The 19,941-nt window shown below is 39.3% G+C and overlaps 3 protein-coding genes across 4 annotated transcripts; 1 reads left to right on the top strand and 2 right to left on the bottom strand.

Annotated features, from left to right (window-relative positions):
- Positions 1-1,707: 1,707 nt before the first annotated feature.
- LOC118232604 (calumenin) lies at positions 1,708-7,169 on the bottom strand. The gene is made up of 7 exons (XM_035427662.1): positions 7,058-7,169; positions 5,162-5,395; positions 4,651-4,844; positions 4,181-4,347; positions 3,926-3,986; positions 2,924-3,123; positions 1,708-2,792 (listed from the first exon to the last, which is right to left on the bottom strand). The coding sequence occupies exons 2-7, from the start codon at positions 5,380-5,382 to the stop codon at positions 2,688-2,690; spliced, it is 948 nt and encodes a 315-aa protein (XP_035283553.1). The 5' UTR covers positions 5,383-5,395; positions 7,058-7,169; the 3' UTR covers positions 1,708-2,687.
- A 1,219-nt stretch (positions 7,170-8,388) lies between these two features.
- Positions 8,389-12,260, bottom strand: LOC118232375. 2 transcript variants are annotated; one of them, XM_035427310.1, is made up of 9 exons: positions 12,073-12,260; positions 11,690-11,733; positions 11,234-11,395; positions 10,587-10,757; positions 10,035-10,164; positions 9,656-9,762; positions 9,252-9,371; positions 8,852-8,978; positions 8,389-8,746 (listed from the first exon to the last, which is right to left on the bottom strand). In XM_035427310.1, the coding sequence occupies exons 2-9, from the start codon at positions 11,711-11,713 to the stop codon at positions 8,526-8,528; spliced, it is 1,062 nt and encodes a 353-aa protein (XP_035283201.1). In that variant the 5' UTR covers positions 11,714-11,733; positions 12,073-12,260; the 3' UTR covers positions 8,389-8,525. The 2 variants fall into 2 exon arrangements, 1 of the variants encoding a protein (XP_035283201.1); XR_004766264.1 differs by lacking the exon at positions 9,656-9,762.
- Positions 12,261-12,346: 86 nt separating this feature from the next.
- dclre1c (DNA cross-link repair 1C, PSO2 homolog (S. cerevisiae)) lies at positions 12,347-19,372 on the top strand. Its single transcript, XM_035427238.1, has 14 exons — positions 12,347-12,727; positions 12,970-13,021; positions 13,654-13,738; positions 13,823-13,882; positions 13,968-14,023; positions 14,159-14,260; positions 14,371-14,443; positions 14,552-14,692; positions 14,947-15,048; positions 15,823-15,959; positions 16,268-16,322; positions 16,701-16,789; positions 17,496-17,593; positions 17,775-19,372. The coding sequence occupies exons 1-14, from the start codon at positions 12,619-12,621 to the stop codon at positions 18,656-18,658; spliced, it is 2,043 nt and encodes a 680-aa protein (XP_035283129.1). The 5' UTR covers positions 12,347-12,618; the 3' UTR covers positions 18,659-19,372.
- The last annotated feature ends 569 nt before the right edge of the window (positions 19,373-19,941 follow it).

Genomic DNA, 19,941 nt, shown 5'->3' on the forward strand with positions numbered 1-19,941 from the left:
ACGAACAGGGGGAAAACAGAACTTTTCTAATGAAATACAGGCATTCATTAATGATCATGTGTGAGGTTATAACCATTGGAGTTATATGGTCACAAATACATATGTTCATGTGACACATCACTCTGTGAAGGATGTACTTGAGGAACATCATAAAAGTAAAATGACTTCAAGCTGCTTACTGTACATGGTGCAACACAGTTCAAATATCTGAAATGAACAAAGCTTCAATGAACTAGAAAATGTGCATGTTTAATCATGACATGCTTTTAAAATTTTAAAATTAAAATTGTAATCTAAAAAAGTGCATTTGAAAATAATTCAGATTTATTGAAAATACTAGCGAATAAAAAAGATGAAAACTACATACCTGTGAAAATTAAGTAGCTATAGAAATGGCTTAGTCTGAATTTAAATACAGAAATGAAAACAAAGATGAGAATCGGATTTAGACTGTAAATGGGGTATGAACAAAAAGGGGAATGAAAGGAAGAGAACAGCAAAGGATGCATTATAGGAGGATAGAGGGATAAAAGGGCAGGTTTAGGATGCAATGATGAAGGGAAATTAAAGAAGCAGAGGTGGACGATGATGACGGCAGAGATTATATTTAACCCTCTTGAACTGTCTTCAGCATCCCTAAGTCCAGAAATCCATATATCATTTATCTAGATAATACCCACTATATACGTAATCCCACTATGACATCCTTGTGTTTGTGCGGTTTTAAGAGTTTCGTTTAGTAATCCTATTTCCAGATTATTGTGACCTCCTTAAATATTTGTTCTTTGGGTTCCATTTGTTCTTTAATCAGGTGAATTTTTCGTAAAAGACCTTACAGGTTTTAGTGTTCACGTTGACATTGCTGGTGGCTATTTACCATTAGCTGTCTATAAAAAATCATTAGATGAGTCAATGTAAAATTATAGAAATGATTTGCATCCATAATGACACATTCACAAAAACACACAACATTCATGATTTCATACGCTTTCTCTTAGGGCTCTTTATTACAAAAATAAAATATATCTGCTTGCATCAAACTGAAGGCCCTGGTACTAGTTTGCATGGCGCTGAAGGGAAGTTCTTTCCTATTCTCAGTTCATCACAATGGTGTGCAGAAGTTCCAGACTAATTTTGTTACCTTTAGTTACGGTGTCCTATTAGCGCTGCAAGGTCCCTGTCGTATCTGTCCAGGCCTCTGGTTAAACAACCATCACACTGTGTGACATTCATCATCTCAATGAATCACATTTGCATGTTCATATGCGTGTTCTCTTCACAACATATAAAAAATTTAAAAAAAGTAAAAAAAGATAAAAACTACAGAACAGATGTTAGTTCAGCGCATTGATATCACTGCCCAACATCTGCCTATTCTCCTGGTGCCAGCTGTGCCACTGCCTTCGAGAGGATAGTATGGATACCGAAGATGGATAGATGAAAGAGCCAAGTGCCATCATACATGTGTAATGTGGACATCCATCCACCGACCTAGAAGTGCTCTAAGAGAGGCATTTTAAAAGAGACATTATTAAATGAAGGATAATCTGCCATTTGGTAGAGCTGTAAACGTAATGTTAATTCTGCGGTCAAAACACAAGGGGAATTATTTTGGATAAATAATTCTTACAGAAAACAGTTTTACAATATGAAACATTTAGTCAGTGTTAAAGCAAGTGACATAAATAAACCAAAATTACCATTGACTCACATTTATTTTTTTTATTGAGAAACAGGCTGTTTATTTACCACAGAACAAGATTCAAACCCTTAGTGTTCAGGTATTCTGCATATAAACCATAAAGTATACTTTTTACATTGCATTTCAATGTATATACAGTAACTATTGACAACTGAGACTACAGGTAAAGGTCTGAATATTGTTTAAAAAAACAAACAATTTTTTTTTACACAAATAGTGGTAACATGGGGTTTAGGGGATGGGATGAGGAAGAAGACCACCCACAAAATCTGGTGCAACCGTGAACTTCATATCAAGGGACAGATCAATGTCTGTCGCTCCTCTAACCTGCATATATGAAAAGTGTTACACCAACTCCAGAAAGGAAACTCCTTTGCCCTTCATTTGTTCCTATAAATTAAAATACTAACCACGCTAAATAACTCAACATAAAAAACCATAAAGGCACAGAAGAGGAATGTTGATGATGGATGCTGGTCATTGTCCCACTGATACATCAACTTTCAAAACTCAACGTGGAAAAGGAATGACTGTCAAACAAACACCAAATCCCAGGAGCCCTTTCAAGTGAGAGAAGAGAGAGACTGGCCGTTCCCGCTTCTATCAGTGAAGCAATCCCCTCAGTGTTGCTCAGCTCCGACTCCCCTCGTGTTTGGTCTGAGTTCAATGCATCCAGCATCTCAGTCTTCACATTCAGGAACTCTCCATGGTAAACAGTGCATTTGAGTGTTCGTTATAAAGTTCATACACAGACCGTGCCTTTCAGCCAAGCACATGCCAAAAATACATTGTTCAAAATCAGACCAACCAAGAAAAACAAAAATGCACTACAGAAATTAATTTTATAAAACAACAAAAATAAAACTCTTTTGCAACAAAACAAACACACAAAAAATGATAATTATATAGCAGTCTTGATGGTAGATGAAAAAATATAAAATAAATTATGTAATCAAAATTAAAAATTGTTCCTATCTAGAATGGTTTAAAATTCGTCGTGCCGTACTAAGGCCTCCCCGAAATCTGTCGCTTGGCTTCCAACAAACAGGTCGTATTTGTTGATTATTTCTTCTTTAGAGAGTTGTCCATCCTGAAATCAGTATGATACAGAAATGAGAGATCCAACATGGCTGCCATCACACTGCTAATAATGACTGTAATCAAGGCTTCTTTAAGAGTAGCTAAAATGAAGACCAGGTCCATGCAGGCCCAGGGACTGACCTTGTCTGCGTCTGACTCATACACCAGGTGTTTTGCCTCTGCATCAGCATGGTCGTAATCCGAGGGGAGGATCCAGTCCCTGGTTTCGTCCTTGTCCATCTTCCCGTCCTTGTTCTTGTCTCGGAACTCAACGAACTGCTCCCGCTCCGACTTGACCCACTCCGGCTCGTCTGGGTCGCTCTCGTGATTGTACATGTCCCCTGGGAAGAAGCGGGGAGATGCATCACCCATGATCAAGACAAGTGCTCACATCCATGGACCCGCACCCTCACCCACATCCACATCCACATCCACACACACACCCAGCTCTAGAGATACAATGAAACTTCCATTAGACGCGGAGGAAAAGTATCCACTGATAAATCAGAAAAGAAATTGCATCACTCTGGTAGCAGACAAGCAGCTTGTCAATGACCCACTGCAGCACAGTGAACATGCTTTAACTAGCTAGCTTACAGACATTACTGGTGTGGTACCAGAGCCCATTACATTTAAACGAGATGCTAAAAACCATCGTATATGGACTATTAGTGCAGCTGAGAAGCACTTTGGGATAGACCCAAATGAGTGTGAAAATAGAAAAGGCAAAAATTAAATGTTAATAACATTTCACAGCTTGAACAACTAAAACGGATGAGCAAATTCAAATACTTGTTCACAATGATGCCAAAGATATATGGAGAAGAATATTGTACCCATAGCTTTGTAATGTACTTTAATAAATACATTTTAAGTTCTCCTAGTCTTCAATTATATTGATCATTCAATTTAAAAGGTTGTTTTGCACAAAACACAACTGTGAAAGCCTAGGCTATATACTGACAGTTTCAATACCAGTAGCTTAGATTGAGAACAAGGTGTACCCATGAAGGTGAGAAACACCAGTAGATCTCCAACTAACGCTTACTTGCATTGTAATGCCTGGGCTATTAAGCAAAGCTTTTTTTTTTTCGTTATCCTCAGGAAGTTTCTCACGTCACACTGCTTCCCTTGCACTCTTACCAATGTACTCTTCCAGGTCGATGAATCCATCTCCATTTTTGTCAATGTCCTCCATGGTTTCCTGTTCAGAAAATGTATGGTAGTGAGACAAAGTTGTGACCTCCCTTCCAATCATTCTTGCACAGGCATGTTTTAACAGTTTCACTTTCCTTAGCTTAGAGGTTCCTGTGCTTCTAGCTCCAAACTCTACAAGCGCCTCCATGTAACTGTTCTTTTCTAATTTCTCAGGAGTTTATATAGCAAATATGGACATACCACCACTACAATGTCTTTCATGTAGTCATACTCCTCTGGGTGCAGAAAGGCAGTAAACTCCTCCTTGTTCGCGATGAGGTCCCCGTCTTTGTCTGCCATTTTGAAGCGCCTCTCATCTCTGGACATCATCTGCTTGTAGTTGAAACTGTCCTCAGATTCTGGGTCATCTGAGGGCAGAGGAGAGCACAGTGACATTACAGACAGGAACATAAAGGAGAGCAAGTGACATTGCAAAGAAGAACACAGATTGGAACATGGTGACATTTAAAGCAGACTACTTTTCAAAAAAAAAAAAAATCAATAATTGCCCATAACTCCTTGTTACTGACAAATGAAACAACATTTTCATATTTGTGCATCACAATGCACAAATCACTGATTATTTAAAAATAAAAATTCTGCCTGCAAAGTGCTCAATCTTTGCACATGCAGGTACTTTTAAGCAGATTTTGTGAACTAGCCGGACACACCCAGGACGTAGCCATATGTGGCATTCTTGTACTCCTCCCATGTGACCAATCCGTCCTCGTTAAGGTCATGTCCCCTCCACTGCTGGTCCACGTCATAGTAAATCCAGCGTTTCTGCGCAAACTTGATCCACTTCTTCATCTCTTCGGTTGTAACAAATCCATCTTTGTCTTCATCAATTTTATCGACAATCTTCCTGCATGGGGGAGGAGCGGGGAGACAAGAAAGACAGCGAGACAGGCACTGAATGAAGGAAGAATGGAGAACGACTTCAATTGTCCTTGAGAAGCACAGGAACACAGGGGCTGCTAATTATACATAGGGAAACACAACCAAAAGCATCTATAAACACGTGCATGTGAACATATGTTAAGTGCAAATATGAGTTTTAAGATTCATTGCTTTCTAGAGCTTTCTGTACACACATGCTGTAATTAAGATCTCAGATCAGCACAGTCAATGCTGCTCTCTGTAGGTCCACTCTGTAAGACAGATGTCAGATGAACCTCCTACCCCAGCCGCTCCTTGCTCTCTTCGGGGGTGAGCTGATCGAAGGTCTTGGCCTCCTCCTGACCCAGGAAGGCGTCGTGATCATAGTCGAAGCTCTCTGCGTCGTCGTGCTCCTTGTCGCTCAGCTGCGGGTCGTGGTGGACGCGGTCTTTCTTCTCCATGGGCTTGCCGGCGGCGTGGGCAACGCACAGCGCAACGCACATGGCTAACAGCCTGAGATCCATCTTCAGGCCTAAGCTGGATAAGGGGAGCATTGTTAAAGTGAGTGGCTCGTATACAGAGGCACATGTCCTCTATTTATTGCCAACTGAAAGTGTGCCCAGATCATGTACTGATACTGGGCCCAATAAACATTAGTTTGCCTTCAGAGTGATGGGCTTGAAATGTTTGAAATGAAACAAACTTGATGGTAGATTAAGGGAAAGGAAGTGAAGTCCCACAGTGCCACCTGCTGCTTTCAAAGGAGTATGACATGATGAGACAACCAGATGTTCACTGAGCTTCAGAGCTTTTAAATATGGCGCCAAATGTTTATTTACAATCCTACGGTATAAAATAATCATAAATGGATAGCATAATTTCTCCCGGTTCCCAAAGTCACACTACTTAACACTCAGCCATAAAGAAAGGACTTTGCTTCGCAAGCACTTTGGTAATTACCTGACATTGTGTAAGAGATGACCAAGATCAGACAAATGTCAATGATTACACATGCAAGCTTTACAAACCCAAGGCTTCCCAGTCAGAGCACTTGCTCAATGTCAATCATGCAGTAGCCAAATTGTCGCAGATACAAAGGAAATCATTTCAAATTCAACTTAGAAGGTGCAGATGTGCAGGTTCATTTGTTAGGTAAAGAATTCCAAGCAAAAAAAAAAAAAATGGAGGATATATTTTTCTTAAACCAAGGACACCCAAGTAGAGAGGGGGTTAAAACCTCAACCGCCCAAGTAGACCACATTACTTTCTTTAGTGGCAGGTGACTTATTACGCACACTACCCAACAGAAACACAAGAAAATAACTCTCAATGGCTTCAGCATACCTGGATATCCATTGCAGAAATTCAGGTAAACTACACTGCTGATTCATATTCGAGTGCCCAACCTGGGAATCAAACCTGTCTCTCTACCAATAACCACTTCATAATTGACGGTTCACCGTTCATTTTAAAAGTTGTTCTCTGGCAACGGAACGTAAACTAAGGCGCACAGACCTTTACAAATTTATAACGTTGAGTTACTTTCCCGAAACCGGGACGCTTCATCCAATCTTTACTTCCATGCCAGGGTCTTTTATCGAGAGATTTATCGATAGCTAGATAAGGAACACATACCGAATGGGGTCATAACCTCAGGTTTGCCTTCTTATTAGACACTGGCACGGCTTAGTTAAAAAATATAATAAAGCATTTTACACTAAACACCAGATTTAGCTCATATTGGCATAACTAGCCGCCTGACAATTATTTTTAGGAAAATTACGTTACGTGTTGAGCCTACCAAAACGACTGTTAGCTAACTAGCAAGCTAGCTGCCCTAAATTGTCTGGTTTGCTACATCTTCAGTTGCAATCGGGATAGCTAACGTTACCAGATAACTGCGACAGAATGATGTCTGAACGACATATCAGTTTAGCAAGTTCAATAGGTAAAACATTAGCGATTACAAAAAAGAGATTGCAATGTAAAGGGATAACAATAAATCGGCAGGCAACTACATAGCGGTTTTACGTGATGAAAGCCATCTTGCCAGCCAGTTAAGTTTGATTGATCAAAATACAGCCAAACGTAGATAGAAATAACCAAATTGCATGTATGTAGCTGTCGAGCCTGATAAATCTAAATAACATTATGGGACTCAAAGCCACTAGGTATCGATAACTTGGTTAGACTACTTACCCGGTATTTGTACCCAGCTATAGAATAACCTCACAAGCCTGTGCCCTGTAACCACTCCCACAATACACTGCCGGATGTACACCCTTCTCCTACTCCACTTCCGATAATAATAAAATAATATAAGAATTAACCAATCAAGTTTCAGGCACAACTTTGCGGACTCGTAATATACCAATCCAAAAATTACTTTTGGATTGGTCACTTCAATGCAATACAGACCATCTGATTGGCCAGCAAGCGCCACGTCCCCATGCCATGGTAGCAAGGAAAGCCACCGTGCTTGGCAGTATTGTGCTGCATGACTGTAAAGTGCATATTTCAATATTTAAATCTTGCGTAGATAGCATTATTATACGTATGACTTACTTGTAATTAAAGGTTAATGATGGGATGTGGTATATTCGCCACCTAGGTTATCTACATTTATTTGAATACAATAGCCATATTAGCTAAATTCTAATTCAGCAATGTAGCGTAACTCTCAAGTAGACAGGGTCACTTGAGAATTAAATTAGCCAATACAACGTGTGGCTGAATAGTACATGATGCGTGTACGAAAGTTTGAAAAAAATTACCCTCACGTTGTCATTTTAGAACTTGAGTTCCTGTTTCATAGCTAATATAGTCTGTTCTTTCAGAAATGGAGAGTATTTTGCAGTACATTACCATTAAATGAAAAGGTAGCCGGGTAGCAACAAACAATATCACAAAAAAGCACTTTTGATTTGATTATCTAATTTAGCTTAGGAAAATGTGTAGTTTGAATGTTTCAAGACACAGTTCGACATTAATAATTAGGTAGTACAATTTTTGCAGGCATGTGACAGTTCTAGTGCACTATGTAAATCACTTTACATTTAGTGATTTTGTTAGGATTCCATAGTTCTAATTCAAAATAGGATCTATTTAAAATAGATACTTCTATTTTTGATATGACACATGCTCTAAATGACATGTCCTTTTTGATTCAGTTTAACAAAACAGCCTCTCATAGTTCATGAATGATGCTATGTGTGGTAAAATATTCCATATCCTTTTTTAAAGGCATGTTTCCAACAAGTCCTTCATTAAAGAAAATAAATAAATAATAATAATATTTTGCTAAACATAGATTTGACAGTTAAGTCTAATGAACCAGGCAGTGATTTCAATTTGGGATAATACGGTCCATTCTTGAACAAAATTTGTCTCAACCAATCGTCAGATTCAGCTTAGCACATTCTATTCAATATATAAATTATAATACCAGTTTTTAATTTATTAATCAAGGAAACCTTCAGTACAGTATATATATATATATATATATATATATATATTTAATATTAGATCACATTAAAAAATAATGGATATTAAATTGTATGTACAGGGCAACTAGACATCAATACAATGCAGTGAACAGAGTACAATGTCTTTCACATCACAACCCTGAGAAGCTTCTTGTGACCCCTGATGGAAGATCTCCTAGCTCTCAGGCACTGCGTAGGACAGCTTTGTGACTCTCAGGGCCCTCATGACTCACACAGGCTTCGCCTGTGATACTATGTCCATTCTGATCTTTCTTGGGGGTTTCAGCCTCATTCATATATCCCCCAAAGGTCACAGTAGGTGGGGAGTAGATGTTTTTCAGGCCCTGACATTTTATCTTTTTTCTGATCAAGTCCAGTGCCTTATACACTTGGTGCTTTGTACCTGAAGAGTAGAATACAAAAATACAATGAAAAAACCAACATAAATCCACTACGTCGGTCACCTGAGATCAATCGCTGTCATGGGGCGCAAATAAAGAAGACTTACCCATTATGTTACAGACCATATAGTCCTGGGTACGAGGATGTGTGGACATGTAGACTAGTCCACCACAACTCTGCCTCACAAACTTCAAATAGTGCCCTTCTTCACCAATAAATGCCTCAGTCAGATGCTATTGAACAGAAGATATGATTAAAGAAAATCAGTAATTATTAATTTTTATGTAAATATTTAAAAAATATAAAAATAAAGCTGGTTTGGTTAAGGTATGAAATTATATATTGCAATCATATTGTTTGACAATAACCAACATTTAAATCTGTGCCTTACCAATTTTATAGCTGCCTTTCTCATTCTTACCACACTCACTCAAACTTAGGAAACTTTATCAAGTGTCTGATACATGGCCATTAGTGGAGGCTTTAAAAGTGAAAGGTAATATCACCTGTGGCATTTCTGTCTCCCAGATTATGAGTTCTCCATTATGTTGCTGAATGGACTCCTTGGAGGACACTGGTGTCTCGCTGGACTTCTCTGGAAATTTTCCAGGAACAAGGTCTGGTTTCTGCAGACCACAAAGACATATCATATTCTATCAGGTCCATAACATCTAGTTGGATCTGGTATTACGGTGCCTTAAAAGTTTTGCTTACAATTTTCATGTGCCTGGTATCAGGCTTAAATATCAGGTCCATTGTTATTTCTGACAATTGCTTTCAATGGTAGAGGAAAAGGTTAACAATGTATTAATTTACTATAATGGGACAATATGTGCTCATTGCCACCAGGCTATTGCTTAAATTAAACTAATTTTAAAAGCTGTCTGGATATCAGCCCCCTCCCACTGACCGTCATATTATCAACATGCATATTTTCCACAATGTTGTCCAGCTGCTTCTCCCTTGAGGTGGGCATGACCTGGCAGTGTGCAGGGGCAAGCCCGGGTTCACACTTCTCTGTGAGTACATGTGTTTGGAGGGGAGGGGGGGTAGGGGCATTACCAACAAAAATTCACTGGGCATCATTCATGTTCTCTCATAGTAAGTCTATACCAGCTCAAGAACAATGCACATGAGTGTCTGAGGACACAGACATACAACAATTATATAACCTCTACATCAAGTTTAAATTCAAACAGCAGTGATACATCCAGGATACCAGGAACCCACTGGTATTGAGTTTTTTTTTTTTCATTGAAATTGCCCCTGTGCCACCCACATTAATTCACCTGTCTCTATGTTGTTATTGCTGAGACTATCTTCAGTTGTGTTGGTTTCAAGATCAGCAGGACTGTGGTCAAGTATACTGCTAGGTGCCAGGTTGTACTGGTCTGTAGAAAAGTGATTCCAGTGGTGCTGCTGTATGAGCAGAGAGCAAAGATACCATTAAATACATGACACCTTTTTATGCCTGTTGAAGGAAGGCTCAGTGTGACTCTAATTGATTCAAGGATGTTTCATTTGATGTTTGTAGAGGGAAGATCAGGGATAGAGAGAGATAGTCAAAACAGCAAGCTATTCAATCACAAGTGACACTGTGTGGACTATGAGCAAGTTTGCCAGATCAATTATATTGCCTGCTTCTCAAAGATGATAATCTAAAAACTAGATATCTGACAGATACACAGTTATGTGTATATGCTATTTGCAAGTGTGTGTGTGCACTTTACTACACATGTACTGAATGTGCGTTGAAGATGCAACTGTATACAAATACATTACATAATGATGAGAACAGACCATTCAGCCCAACAATGCTTGCCATTTTAATGGAGCATTACCATGTGGAATGGCGTTGGACTGCTGTTGTACCCAGGAGGGATGAAGATGTTGCTGTTGCATTCATGAGGGAAGAAGCACGTACAGCCTGGCCCAAAGAAGGGCTCCATGTAGAATTGCTCCATGGGGCAGGGAGAGCCACCCAGCGCACAGGGCCACCTTGGGGGACATGACTGAAATGGGATGAACAGGAAGAGACATGTCAGATGAACAGCTTGTTAAATCACTCACCCTTTCATATACACACAATTTTTGATTTATCTTTAATGGTGATGCCTCCTGATACTAGCTTAAGAGACTGTAGTGACAGAACAGAGTAAAAGCTCTTGGCCATCAGTGCGTTCTACTCATGAGCCCACTACAGTAAGCGTCAGTGACCATAGAAAAATTCTCATACATATTAATTTAATGACCAACTCACTTAAATAGGTGTTCTCTAAAATGACTGTTACAATGGGCAGAATTGCAGCAATAAAGAACCACTCCCTTGTCTGATAAAGATACACAGCTCTTCCCCAAACACAAAGATGTGCCCTGCCCTGTCTGTCATCCATTACCTTATATATCTTTTGCTTTTTTGTGTGTTTGCTTCTTTTTTCTTTTTACAATGAACATAGTACACTGCATGAAAAATATCTGTGAGCTCTACCATGTGGAATGCTGGTGGGTTGCCATCATATCCTGGAGGGATGAAGAGGCCACCGTTGTATCCAGATGACAAGAAGCAGTTGCATCCTGGCGATAATGGGAACTGCTGTGGCGACATGTGTGGTGCTCCCACTGGCCCATTGGACCAGTTTGGACAATGTTGCTACAGAGGGCCAAGTTATCAGACATAACCTGAGTCAAAAACTCACAATTTTACACACATACAAGCTCAATGACTTTACTGAAAATGTGTAAATGTATAATATGTATCATACTTTTTGTGCTAAATAAAAAGGGGCCAGGATTAATATAGCACTATTTACCATGTCATTACAATGAATAATAATTTATTTTTCTAATTAAAGTCTTTAGCTATTATTTCAGATTAAAATCATTTTAAAAGGATTTTAAAAGCTGAACAATCAAAATTCAGGTAGAGCATAACATGGTACATTACCTCAGTACATCCAGTTGAAAACATCCTTCTTTATGACATATTTCCTAATTAGAAGAGATAATAAATGAAATGCTTGGCTTGTAAAACACTGTTATGAGGGAATCTATCATCCTTTGTGATATCACACAAAGAGGAGGCATCACAAAGACAATCATAGGTTGTTTATGCAACTGTCTTAACAATGGAAACCCATTTTAGAATGTACCTGCACCTTCCCCTCCCTGCAGTCAGGGGCCCAGAAATCATTTTGCTATGTCTGGTGATGACCGAACATCAGTCCCAGGCTACCCTTTTTACGTACATTATCACTCTTTCTCCGTATTCTATTCTTTCTTATTCGTTCATATTTGGCAAGAGCAATTCAGATGAAATACTTTACTCACTTTACAGGCTATCCTTGTCTTCTAAACGCAATAGTTTAGCTAATATATTTGTTCAATGTATAAACGTTTGATGTAGCTAAAGGAATAAGATTGTAAACTCATCCACCCATGCATAATAAATTACTGACATAAAAAAAACATTCATTTCCAGAGTACATGGTTCCAGAGTATGGTTTTATTTGGCGTGATCTTTCCACTCCAGAACGATGCAATCAGCCTCATACGACCTTAAATACCATAGAGTACGTTTCGTTCGGGAAGTGATGTAGCTCCCGATTGTTCAACGTCTAGCATACATTTCCGGAATAAACAGTCATGCCCGGACCGTGCCGGTTTTCAAACTTAGTCAGCGGAGTACAAGTGGTTACTTTTTGTAACATGAAAATCCAGCTTCAAATTGCTGATTATGAGTAGTTTTGCTGAACAAAATCCGAGCACTGATCGTTGTCATCTATGAGTAACATTAAGTTACATTTAGCATCATAGAAAGTTAGTCGTAGGGAGGTGTGTGTGGCTGCGCATTTTCAACACATCATTTTTTGGAAAATGAGCTCATTTGGAGGTCGCATGAAAGAATATCCCAACATATCTCTGGACCGTTTTGACCGTGATAATTTACATGCCAGAGCCTATTTTCTGTCTCACTGTCACAAAGGTAACAGTAGCCAGATAGTGGCTAACAACTGTTGTAGGTCTACGATCTAACCAGTCTAGCTAGCCAACTGTCCAATGTAGCTATCGTAAGAAAGCAAGTACAAGTTGAAAGGCAAATTTGCCACCAAGATAATATCATTATCTATTCTGTTGAATTTACTATAGTAAAAATAGTCAAGCTAGCTCACAAGACTGCTGTGATTTTGTTTATAGCTAGCTAACCTAGTACTTTATTTCCCACAGATCACATGAAAGGACTAAAAGGACCTTTACTCAAAAGGAAACTAAAATTCAGGTATGCCTCGGACTATTTCTTAAAGTTTGTAAATACTGACAGCTGTCACGGCGGGGATCTGGCGAGGCTGTAACTTCAGTCTCCAAATGCCTATAATCAAAGTTGACTGCGCTAATCTAACGAAGACGAATTACTTAGACTAGTGCCTTGAGACTTTTTGCAATTATGCCCTGCCAGAATCTATCTATAATTCCATCGTAAACCACAGTATTATAGTTTGAATTTTAATGAAAAAAAATTAAGCAAAAGAAAAGTGGACATCGCTCGTAGTACATTGTGTAGTTGTGTGAATTGCGCATGAATGTGAAAGGGAGGCTTTGCTTGTCCGAAGTGCACGGGTAACGCAGTTAGATTAACATATATCTATAGTAACATCTATCCAGAATGTAAACCAAAAACGTAAGCAGGTGAGAAAATTATTTATAAAACAACGTAGATAATCTCGCCAACTAAGATAACAGTTTATCAAGCAAAATGAACGTTGGGTAAGGAATTGAGTTGAATTTAACCAGCAGGGACCACCCAGAAATTCTTCAGCTAACTTGATGTTGTGCAATGTTGTTGCATTTTGGTACATGCATGCATTGTGTTGCTAACTAATAATTTCAATTTATTGTTTTGAATCTTTTTAGCCTAACAGTCAAATTGTACTGCTCACCTGTGACGAAAGAGCTTTTACTGAACAATCCAAAATATGGGTTCTGGGAAGACCATATTGTAAGTAACAAGTACTGGTGATACAGTTTGATTTACCAGTTGTTTTTCGTGTTTGTATTGACAATGTGCGGTTATTCCACACAGGTTGCCCTGGAAGTGGACAATCCGACTCAGATCTCTCTGGTGGATGAAATTACAGGGGAGGTAATCTGCTGAGCATCCTCTTAAATTAAAGCAAATTTAATGAGTAATGAGTAGCATCTGTGTGATGGTTTTTTTGTCGTCTTAGAAAGAAGACATTGTAGTGACACTACTTCCAGCTGGCCACTGTCCAGGATCAGTCATGTATGTACACGATTGCCATCGCAATTTTGAAGCAGTCCCACTTTTGTGAAGCACTGCAAAGTAATTTGCCTACAAACTTATCGCTGCCGCTTGTTCAACTCAATTTGAATGTGTCTGCCCTATTTGGTGTGGCAGGTTTCTTATAGAGGGAAACCAAGGGACAGTGCTGTACACTGGGGATTTTAGATTGGCAAAAGGCGAAGTCGCCCGTATGGAATTCTTGCACTCAGGGGGCAGGTAAAGTGGCCAAATAAATCTGGTTTAACCCTTATGTACATACAGTTTAATGTAATGTAATAACTCTGGAAAAAATGTAGTACTGATGTCCCTCTGTAAACTAATTCCAGGGTGAAAGACATTCAGAGTGTTTATGTGGATACTACATTTTGTGATCCCAGTTTCTTCCAGATCCCCAGCAGGGTGAGTCTACTACTCATGATCACTGTCAAATTTCTTTTTTTTTCTTCTTCTTTTCATTTTTTAAACTGCCAGCTGTTAACTACATTCCCGCATATTGTGCCACTGCAGGAGGCTTGTTTGAATGGAATAATGGAGCTGGTCAGAGACTGGATCATCCAAAGCCCGTATCATGTTGTGTGGTTTAACTGCAAGGCTGCGTATGGCTATGAGTATCTCTTCACTAACCTCAGTGAAGAGTTTGGCAGGCAGGTGAGTTTGCAGTCAGCTGTATTTGGTAAGCTCAACCCTGTTTCAGGCGAGCTCCTGTATTGAAACTGCGAGTGTGCAAATGCTTTTTGGGTAAAAAATGCATTTTGCTTTGGACAAAAATGCAGGTATTGCATGCAGTAGGATATCACGCATCCCATTTCCAGTAATCGTTATTAGCTCTGAAAACATTTGCTGGCTTAAAAGCTTACTTAGCAGTGGAATTTCAATGTTTTCTTTTTGCTGAGCATTTTCAGATCCATGTGAAGAACATGGACATGTTCAGAAGGATGCCAGAGATCTTATGCCATTTGACCACCGACCGAATGACGCAGATCCACGCCTGTAGACATCCCAAGGTACTCTATACTTAATATTGTCAGCTTCACTATCCATTACTTCAAATCAGACTGGCAGGCTGCGTGATTATATATTGCCATTGCATAGCCTTCAGTCTCTTCAGTTCCCTTCTATCCCTCCATATTCTAGTCAACACAACAAGAAATCCACTGACATTTCAAAATCCTTGCAGATATTTTCACTGAATTCCTATAGAGCATCACCATATCAATTATTTAATATAAAATCCACCAGAGTATAATATTTTTAGACACATTTTACATTCACATTTTTATTTGAATGTAAAATATATTTTTTTTTACATTCAAATAATTTACATTCATATCATTATTGTGCTAGCAACACTTCATAATTGTTATTACTATTTGTTGTACCAGTGATGAACCTTGATGAGCCTTTATGAGTTCAGTTCAGTACCTTTATTGTCCCAAGAAGGGAAATTCTCTTTGCAGCCAGGAGTGAAAATGAAAACAAATAAATACAAGACCACTATAGGCTATAAAAGGCATTCACACACTGTTTCAAATAAATACAAGACCACTATAGGCTATAACAGGCATTCACACACTGTTTCCAACTATGTCAAGTTGAAAGCAATTAGTGGACATAAGAGTTCAATAAGCCTAAGGCCATAGGTATAAATTAGTTTTTTTCCATCTATTGCATTTGCCCTTGGAAGCCTGAAGGATTTACAGTGCAATTATATCAAGCTCTTTAGTTTGTAACAAAAACATTTTACAGTTGGCTCTCAATCTTGCCTTGTGATTGGCCAGGATGAGGAATTCCTCAGAGGCAGCAGGCTACCATGCGGGTCTACAGCTCCTAATGGGACCCCACTGAACATCATCAGCATCAAACCGTCCACCATGTGGTTTGGCGAGAGAACACGGAAGGCCAATGTTGTCGTCAAGTGAGCATTCTTCTAGTAGTTGGAGCACAAGAGCAGATCAGAACATCTAATAAAATGCAGTGGGAGGTTTCTCACTGGAGTTAATCTGTAGTCTAGCTGATTTTATCTGTTGGAATGTAATTCAGTAATGAGCTAATGGCCTTCTCAGTTGGGGCTCATACTCTCTTGCATGGATTCACTGCCACCTGCAGTATCTGTAGTTACAATAATTGGGTAACTGATGAAATTGTGTTGGAGAAGAAATACAAATTAATTCATTTCTCCGTATTGGTGGAAAGATAATTCCTCTGGCCTTCTATTCTCTCCAGAACAGGAGCCAGTTCCTACAGAGCCTGTTTCTCATTTCATTCATCCTATTCTGAGGTGAGTAGGGTTTCATTGTTCAGCCTTTCAGTCAAATCATGTACATTGCCAACACCCATTACAAGGAATTTACAAAAAAACAATTAATGATGCAATATTATCTATTTTGTAATATTATTTGTAAGTAATGGTTTGTGTGTGAAGTGATACTGTTTACAAACACTGTTTGATTGACTGATACTGTATCAGTTTTATAATCACTCTATAATGTGGTCTTAGCCAATCGGCATCCAGGATCGAAACAATCTGTTTTATAACTGACAGTTATGTCCTCAATACCGTACAGTACTCAACACCCTTTTGTTATTGAAAACCTGACCATGTTACATTGTATGCTTTGCATGTATTTACATGTCACTGTTTTATTTGTTTTTTTAGATTGAAGATTTCCTATCCTACATCTGCCCTGTGAACATATATCCCAATGTTATCCCACTTGGCAGAACATTAGACAATGTCAAAGAAATGTAAGTTTTTGGGTGTGGGCAATGTGACGATTTTTAGCCACTGTTTGTTTCAGCCACGATAGACCGCTCAATGCACATCCTAGAGATCATCTTTCAAACATTTCTGAAAATGTTCCACTTATAGAGTTCATATTAGTGTGTATATACCTTCACCTTTGAAATCACATGCTGCAGTGTTTCATAGACTTTTTAAAATTAATCAGAATCATAATCAGAATCGTATTTTATTGCCAAGTACGTTTACACATACGAGGAATTTGTTTTGGTCAACACACCGAGGCAGCCATCTGCGGCGCCAACTTATTAGATGAGAAATGAGAGAACAGGAGGAAGGAGGAGGAAAAAAACAGTCCTTTCAATGAAACGAGAGGGCACTCGTTTCATTGAAACGAAGAAAAACCTCAGCACATAGCAACATCATAAAAACATTACAAACATTACAACAAAACTCGAAGACTTGCACATGTGGTAGGGGGTAGGGTGTCGGGGTGTATTAACGCAGAATATTATGATGTGTATCACCCAAACATCTGAAAAAAGTATGTGATTTTTGGGAATATTGCCCACCCCTATAAGTATTCCATGTCATGATCAGTTTGTTTGGTCAGTACACTGCCCATTGTTTCTTATATTACTACAATTAATTATATGTACTGGTGGAAATGAATCTGAGCTGGTTTTGAAATTTTTATGTTGGTCTTTTCAGATTGAAGCCATTGTGTAGAGAACATTCTAGAAGAGGAGCCATCACCTACAAACCATTGGGGACTCTAAAAAGGGCTAAAGTAGAAAACACTTCAGTAGGTATGACGGTCCTATTGAATGGCAGTTTCTCTGTGTCTGTTTTAAAAAGATAACTACAAACAAAGTCATTATAAACCTAATTTTACATTGTTATTGGACTGTTCAGGGTTGAGTTCATTCTGGTTTCAGCTGTTCCTACTTTTAAATAGAAATGTAATAAACTTTGCTTGGTATTCCTCAGATTCTGACAGTGAGGATGAGCTGTTTGAGATGGAAGAGGTCACTCCCTGGAGGAGGAAGAAACCGCCACCTAAAAGGCTCAAGCCCTTGAGCCCAGAAAAGACAGAGCCTCCCAACTGTCAGGAGGACCTCTGTCTTCAGTTGCACACTGTTCAACAAAATGGGAACTACATTGACTGCACAGAATCAAACGATGATGATGAAGAGGAGGAAGAAGAAGGGGAGTCTGCCACAGAGAAGCCTTGCTTTGACCATCTCACAAAATCCAGCGGTGGCCAAAATCCAGCCTGCAGCCCTCCCAGTGAGCCAGCTGAAGGAAGTGTGGACCAGCACAAAATGGTGGATGTTGCCTGTCCCGAATCTGAGCCCCCAAAGTGGGAGGCATTCTTCACCGCTGACCCTGTGCTGACTGACGAGGGTTCAGAGCTGGAGAGCAGCCAGAACAGTCGGGCTCTTTCGGCAGAGAGGCCGTCGCCTTGGTCCCCGAACCTTTTCAGTGACTCGGACGACGACTCCACCCACATCTCCTCCCAGTCCACCCATGTCTCGGACCCGGGAACTGACGGCCTGAGCCAAGTGGACACCGTCCTACTCCCTCCGGAGGAAAAGATAGCTGAACTACAGAGGAACCAGCAGAGAGACCCTCACAAGGCCAACCATGAAGGGAACCATAACAACTGGGACAGAGATGCAGGCAGCCTTGAAGATGGAAACAACTTTCCGCCACAAACCATTTCCCCCGAGAAGTCGGAGTCACAAATGTCCTCCGATTTTGAGATATCATCGACGCCTGACTCTCAGGTCCCAAAGACAGAGGACCTGAAAGATTTGTATAAGAAACTGGCTGCAGGAGAAGCCATAGTGCTCAACAGGGGTAGTCAATGAACAGTCTAAATTTGAACAACTCACCCTACTGTGCAAGGGTCAATTATGCTTGTGACATTTGATTTTAATGGACCATGTGGCAGACAGGACACTGCTTCATGTCCACCATGTCTATCCGTCCTTCCTCACCAGAGCACATCAGTCTCTAAGGACACTTTTGTTGACAGTGATGGCGTTTCTCACTGGACAAAGGCCCTGGCCATAGGACATGATGCAAGGTTTATAAAGTAGAAGCCATAAGTCACAGGGGCTTCGAACATTTAATTGCCTTATTTATACACACTTATCTCTTTAAGGTGTAAGATCACAAATATTAACTGAACGTTTCAATGCTGATGTAACAATCACTACGGGTAATTGAGTTCTAGAACAGACTTAAATTTTTTGGGGGAAAAAAAAAAACATTCCAAAAAACCCACTCCTCAAAGGGTTTAAGTATTCATATAATTGGAGCTTTAGTTAGAAAGTAAAATGGATTGGTAAAAATTCAGTGGCCCTTACCAGGCTGATTTATGTCCAACTATATTCTTTCCCTGAATTTTGCTTTTTCCTGAAATTTGATACCTTATACCCATCTACCTCCATTGTTCAACCAGATATTTAATTCCGTAAGACTTTGGTGGGACCTTTAAGGTGCATGTCTTTAGTATGTACGTTGCTTTATGTTGGCGAGTAATTTAAAATTTTTTACTGAACAAGATTATATATGTGAATAGAATAATGGATTTTTTCCTGTTTTTTTTTTTTTTTTCAAATTGTAAAATCAGCCTAATGTTTCTTTGTGCTAGGATTTACACTGATAGAGAATAATAAACTACTTTGCATTTTGAAAAACGTTTGAAAACGGCTTTACATGGAATGGTGATAAAAAAGTGCTTAAGCACATTCCTGAGGTAAATGAACAGGCTTGAAACTTCAGTTGGTAATGTCTTCAAAGTTGTCTACAGAACAAATGTAGAATAGTTTGCAGCTGGTTGTCCTGGCCCCATTTTGTAACACTCACAAAGCCACAGAACTGATGATGGATGTGGTTTCATGAAGCAGTTTTCTAAACAGGTGTTTCATAAAATGGGACAGGTTGAGCAATGTGAACAAGCCAAGAACGTTCAAGAATAGCTCCTGATGGAGCTTGCCATTAACAGTTTTTGTCAGTGTCATATTAGTAAAAATCTAATCCCACATCTATGAACGGGGAGTAATATGGAAGGCTAACCAGTTTAAGTTAATGTACTCCAGTGTACAGTGCTGTGGTAAAGTATGTACCCCCTACCTGACTTCCTCTA

This window comes from Anguilla anguilla, chromosome 7 (assembly GCF_013347855.1).
Source record: "Anguilla anguilla isolate fAngAng1 chromosome 7, fAngAng1.pri, whole genome shotgun sequence".
Classification (NCBI taxonomy): Eukaryota; Metazoa; Chordata; class Actinopteri; order Anguilliformes; family Anguillidae; genus Anguilla; species Anguilla anguilla.

Coding starts and splice junctions, on each gene's coding strand:
- LOC118232604 (XM_035427662.1), bottom strand. CDS start 5,382: ATGGATCTCAGGCTGTTAGCCATGTGCGTTGCGCTGTGCGTTGCCCAC. Junction 3,987..4,180: donor TGAAAGACATTGTAGTGGTG/GTATGTCCATAT, acceptor TTTTCTGAACAG/GAAACCATGGAGGACATTGA. Junction 3,124..3,925: donor CGACCTGGAAGAGTACATTG/GTAAGAGTGCAA, acceptor GCTTCTTCCCAG/GGGACATGTACAATCACGAG.
- LOC118232375 (XM_035427310.1), bottom strand. CDS start 11,713: ATGTTTTCAACTGGATGTACTGAG. Junction 9,763..10,034: donor CAATAACAACATAGAGACAG/GTGAATTAATGT, acceptor ATGTACTCACAG/AGAAGTGTGAACCCGGGCTT. Junction 9,372..9,655: donor TGCATGTTGATAATATGACG/GTCAGTGGGAGG, acceptor TGTGGTCTGCAG/AAACCAGACCTTGTTCCTGG.
- dclre1c (XM_035427238.1), top strand. CDS start 12,619: ATGAGCTCATTTGGAGGTCGCATGAAAGAATATCCCAACATATCTCTG. Junction 14,693..14,946: donor GTGAAGAGTTTGGCAGGCAG/GTGAGTTTGCAG, acceptor GAGCATTTTCAG/ATCCATGTGAAGAACATGGA. Junction 15,049..15,822: donor ACGCCTGTAGACATCCCAAG/GTACTCTATACT, acceptor GTGATTGGCCAG/GATGAGGAATTCCTCAGAGG.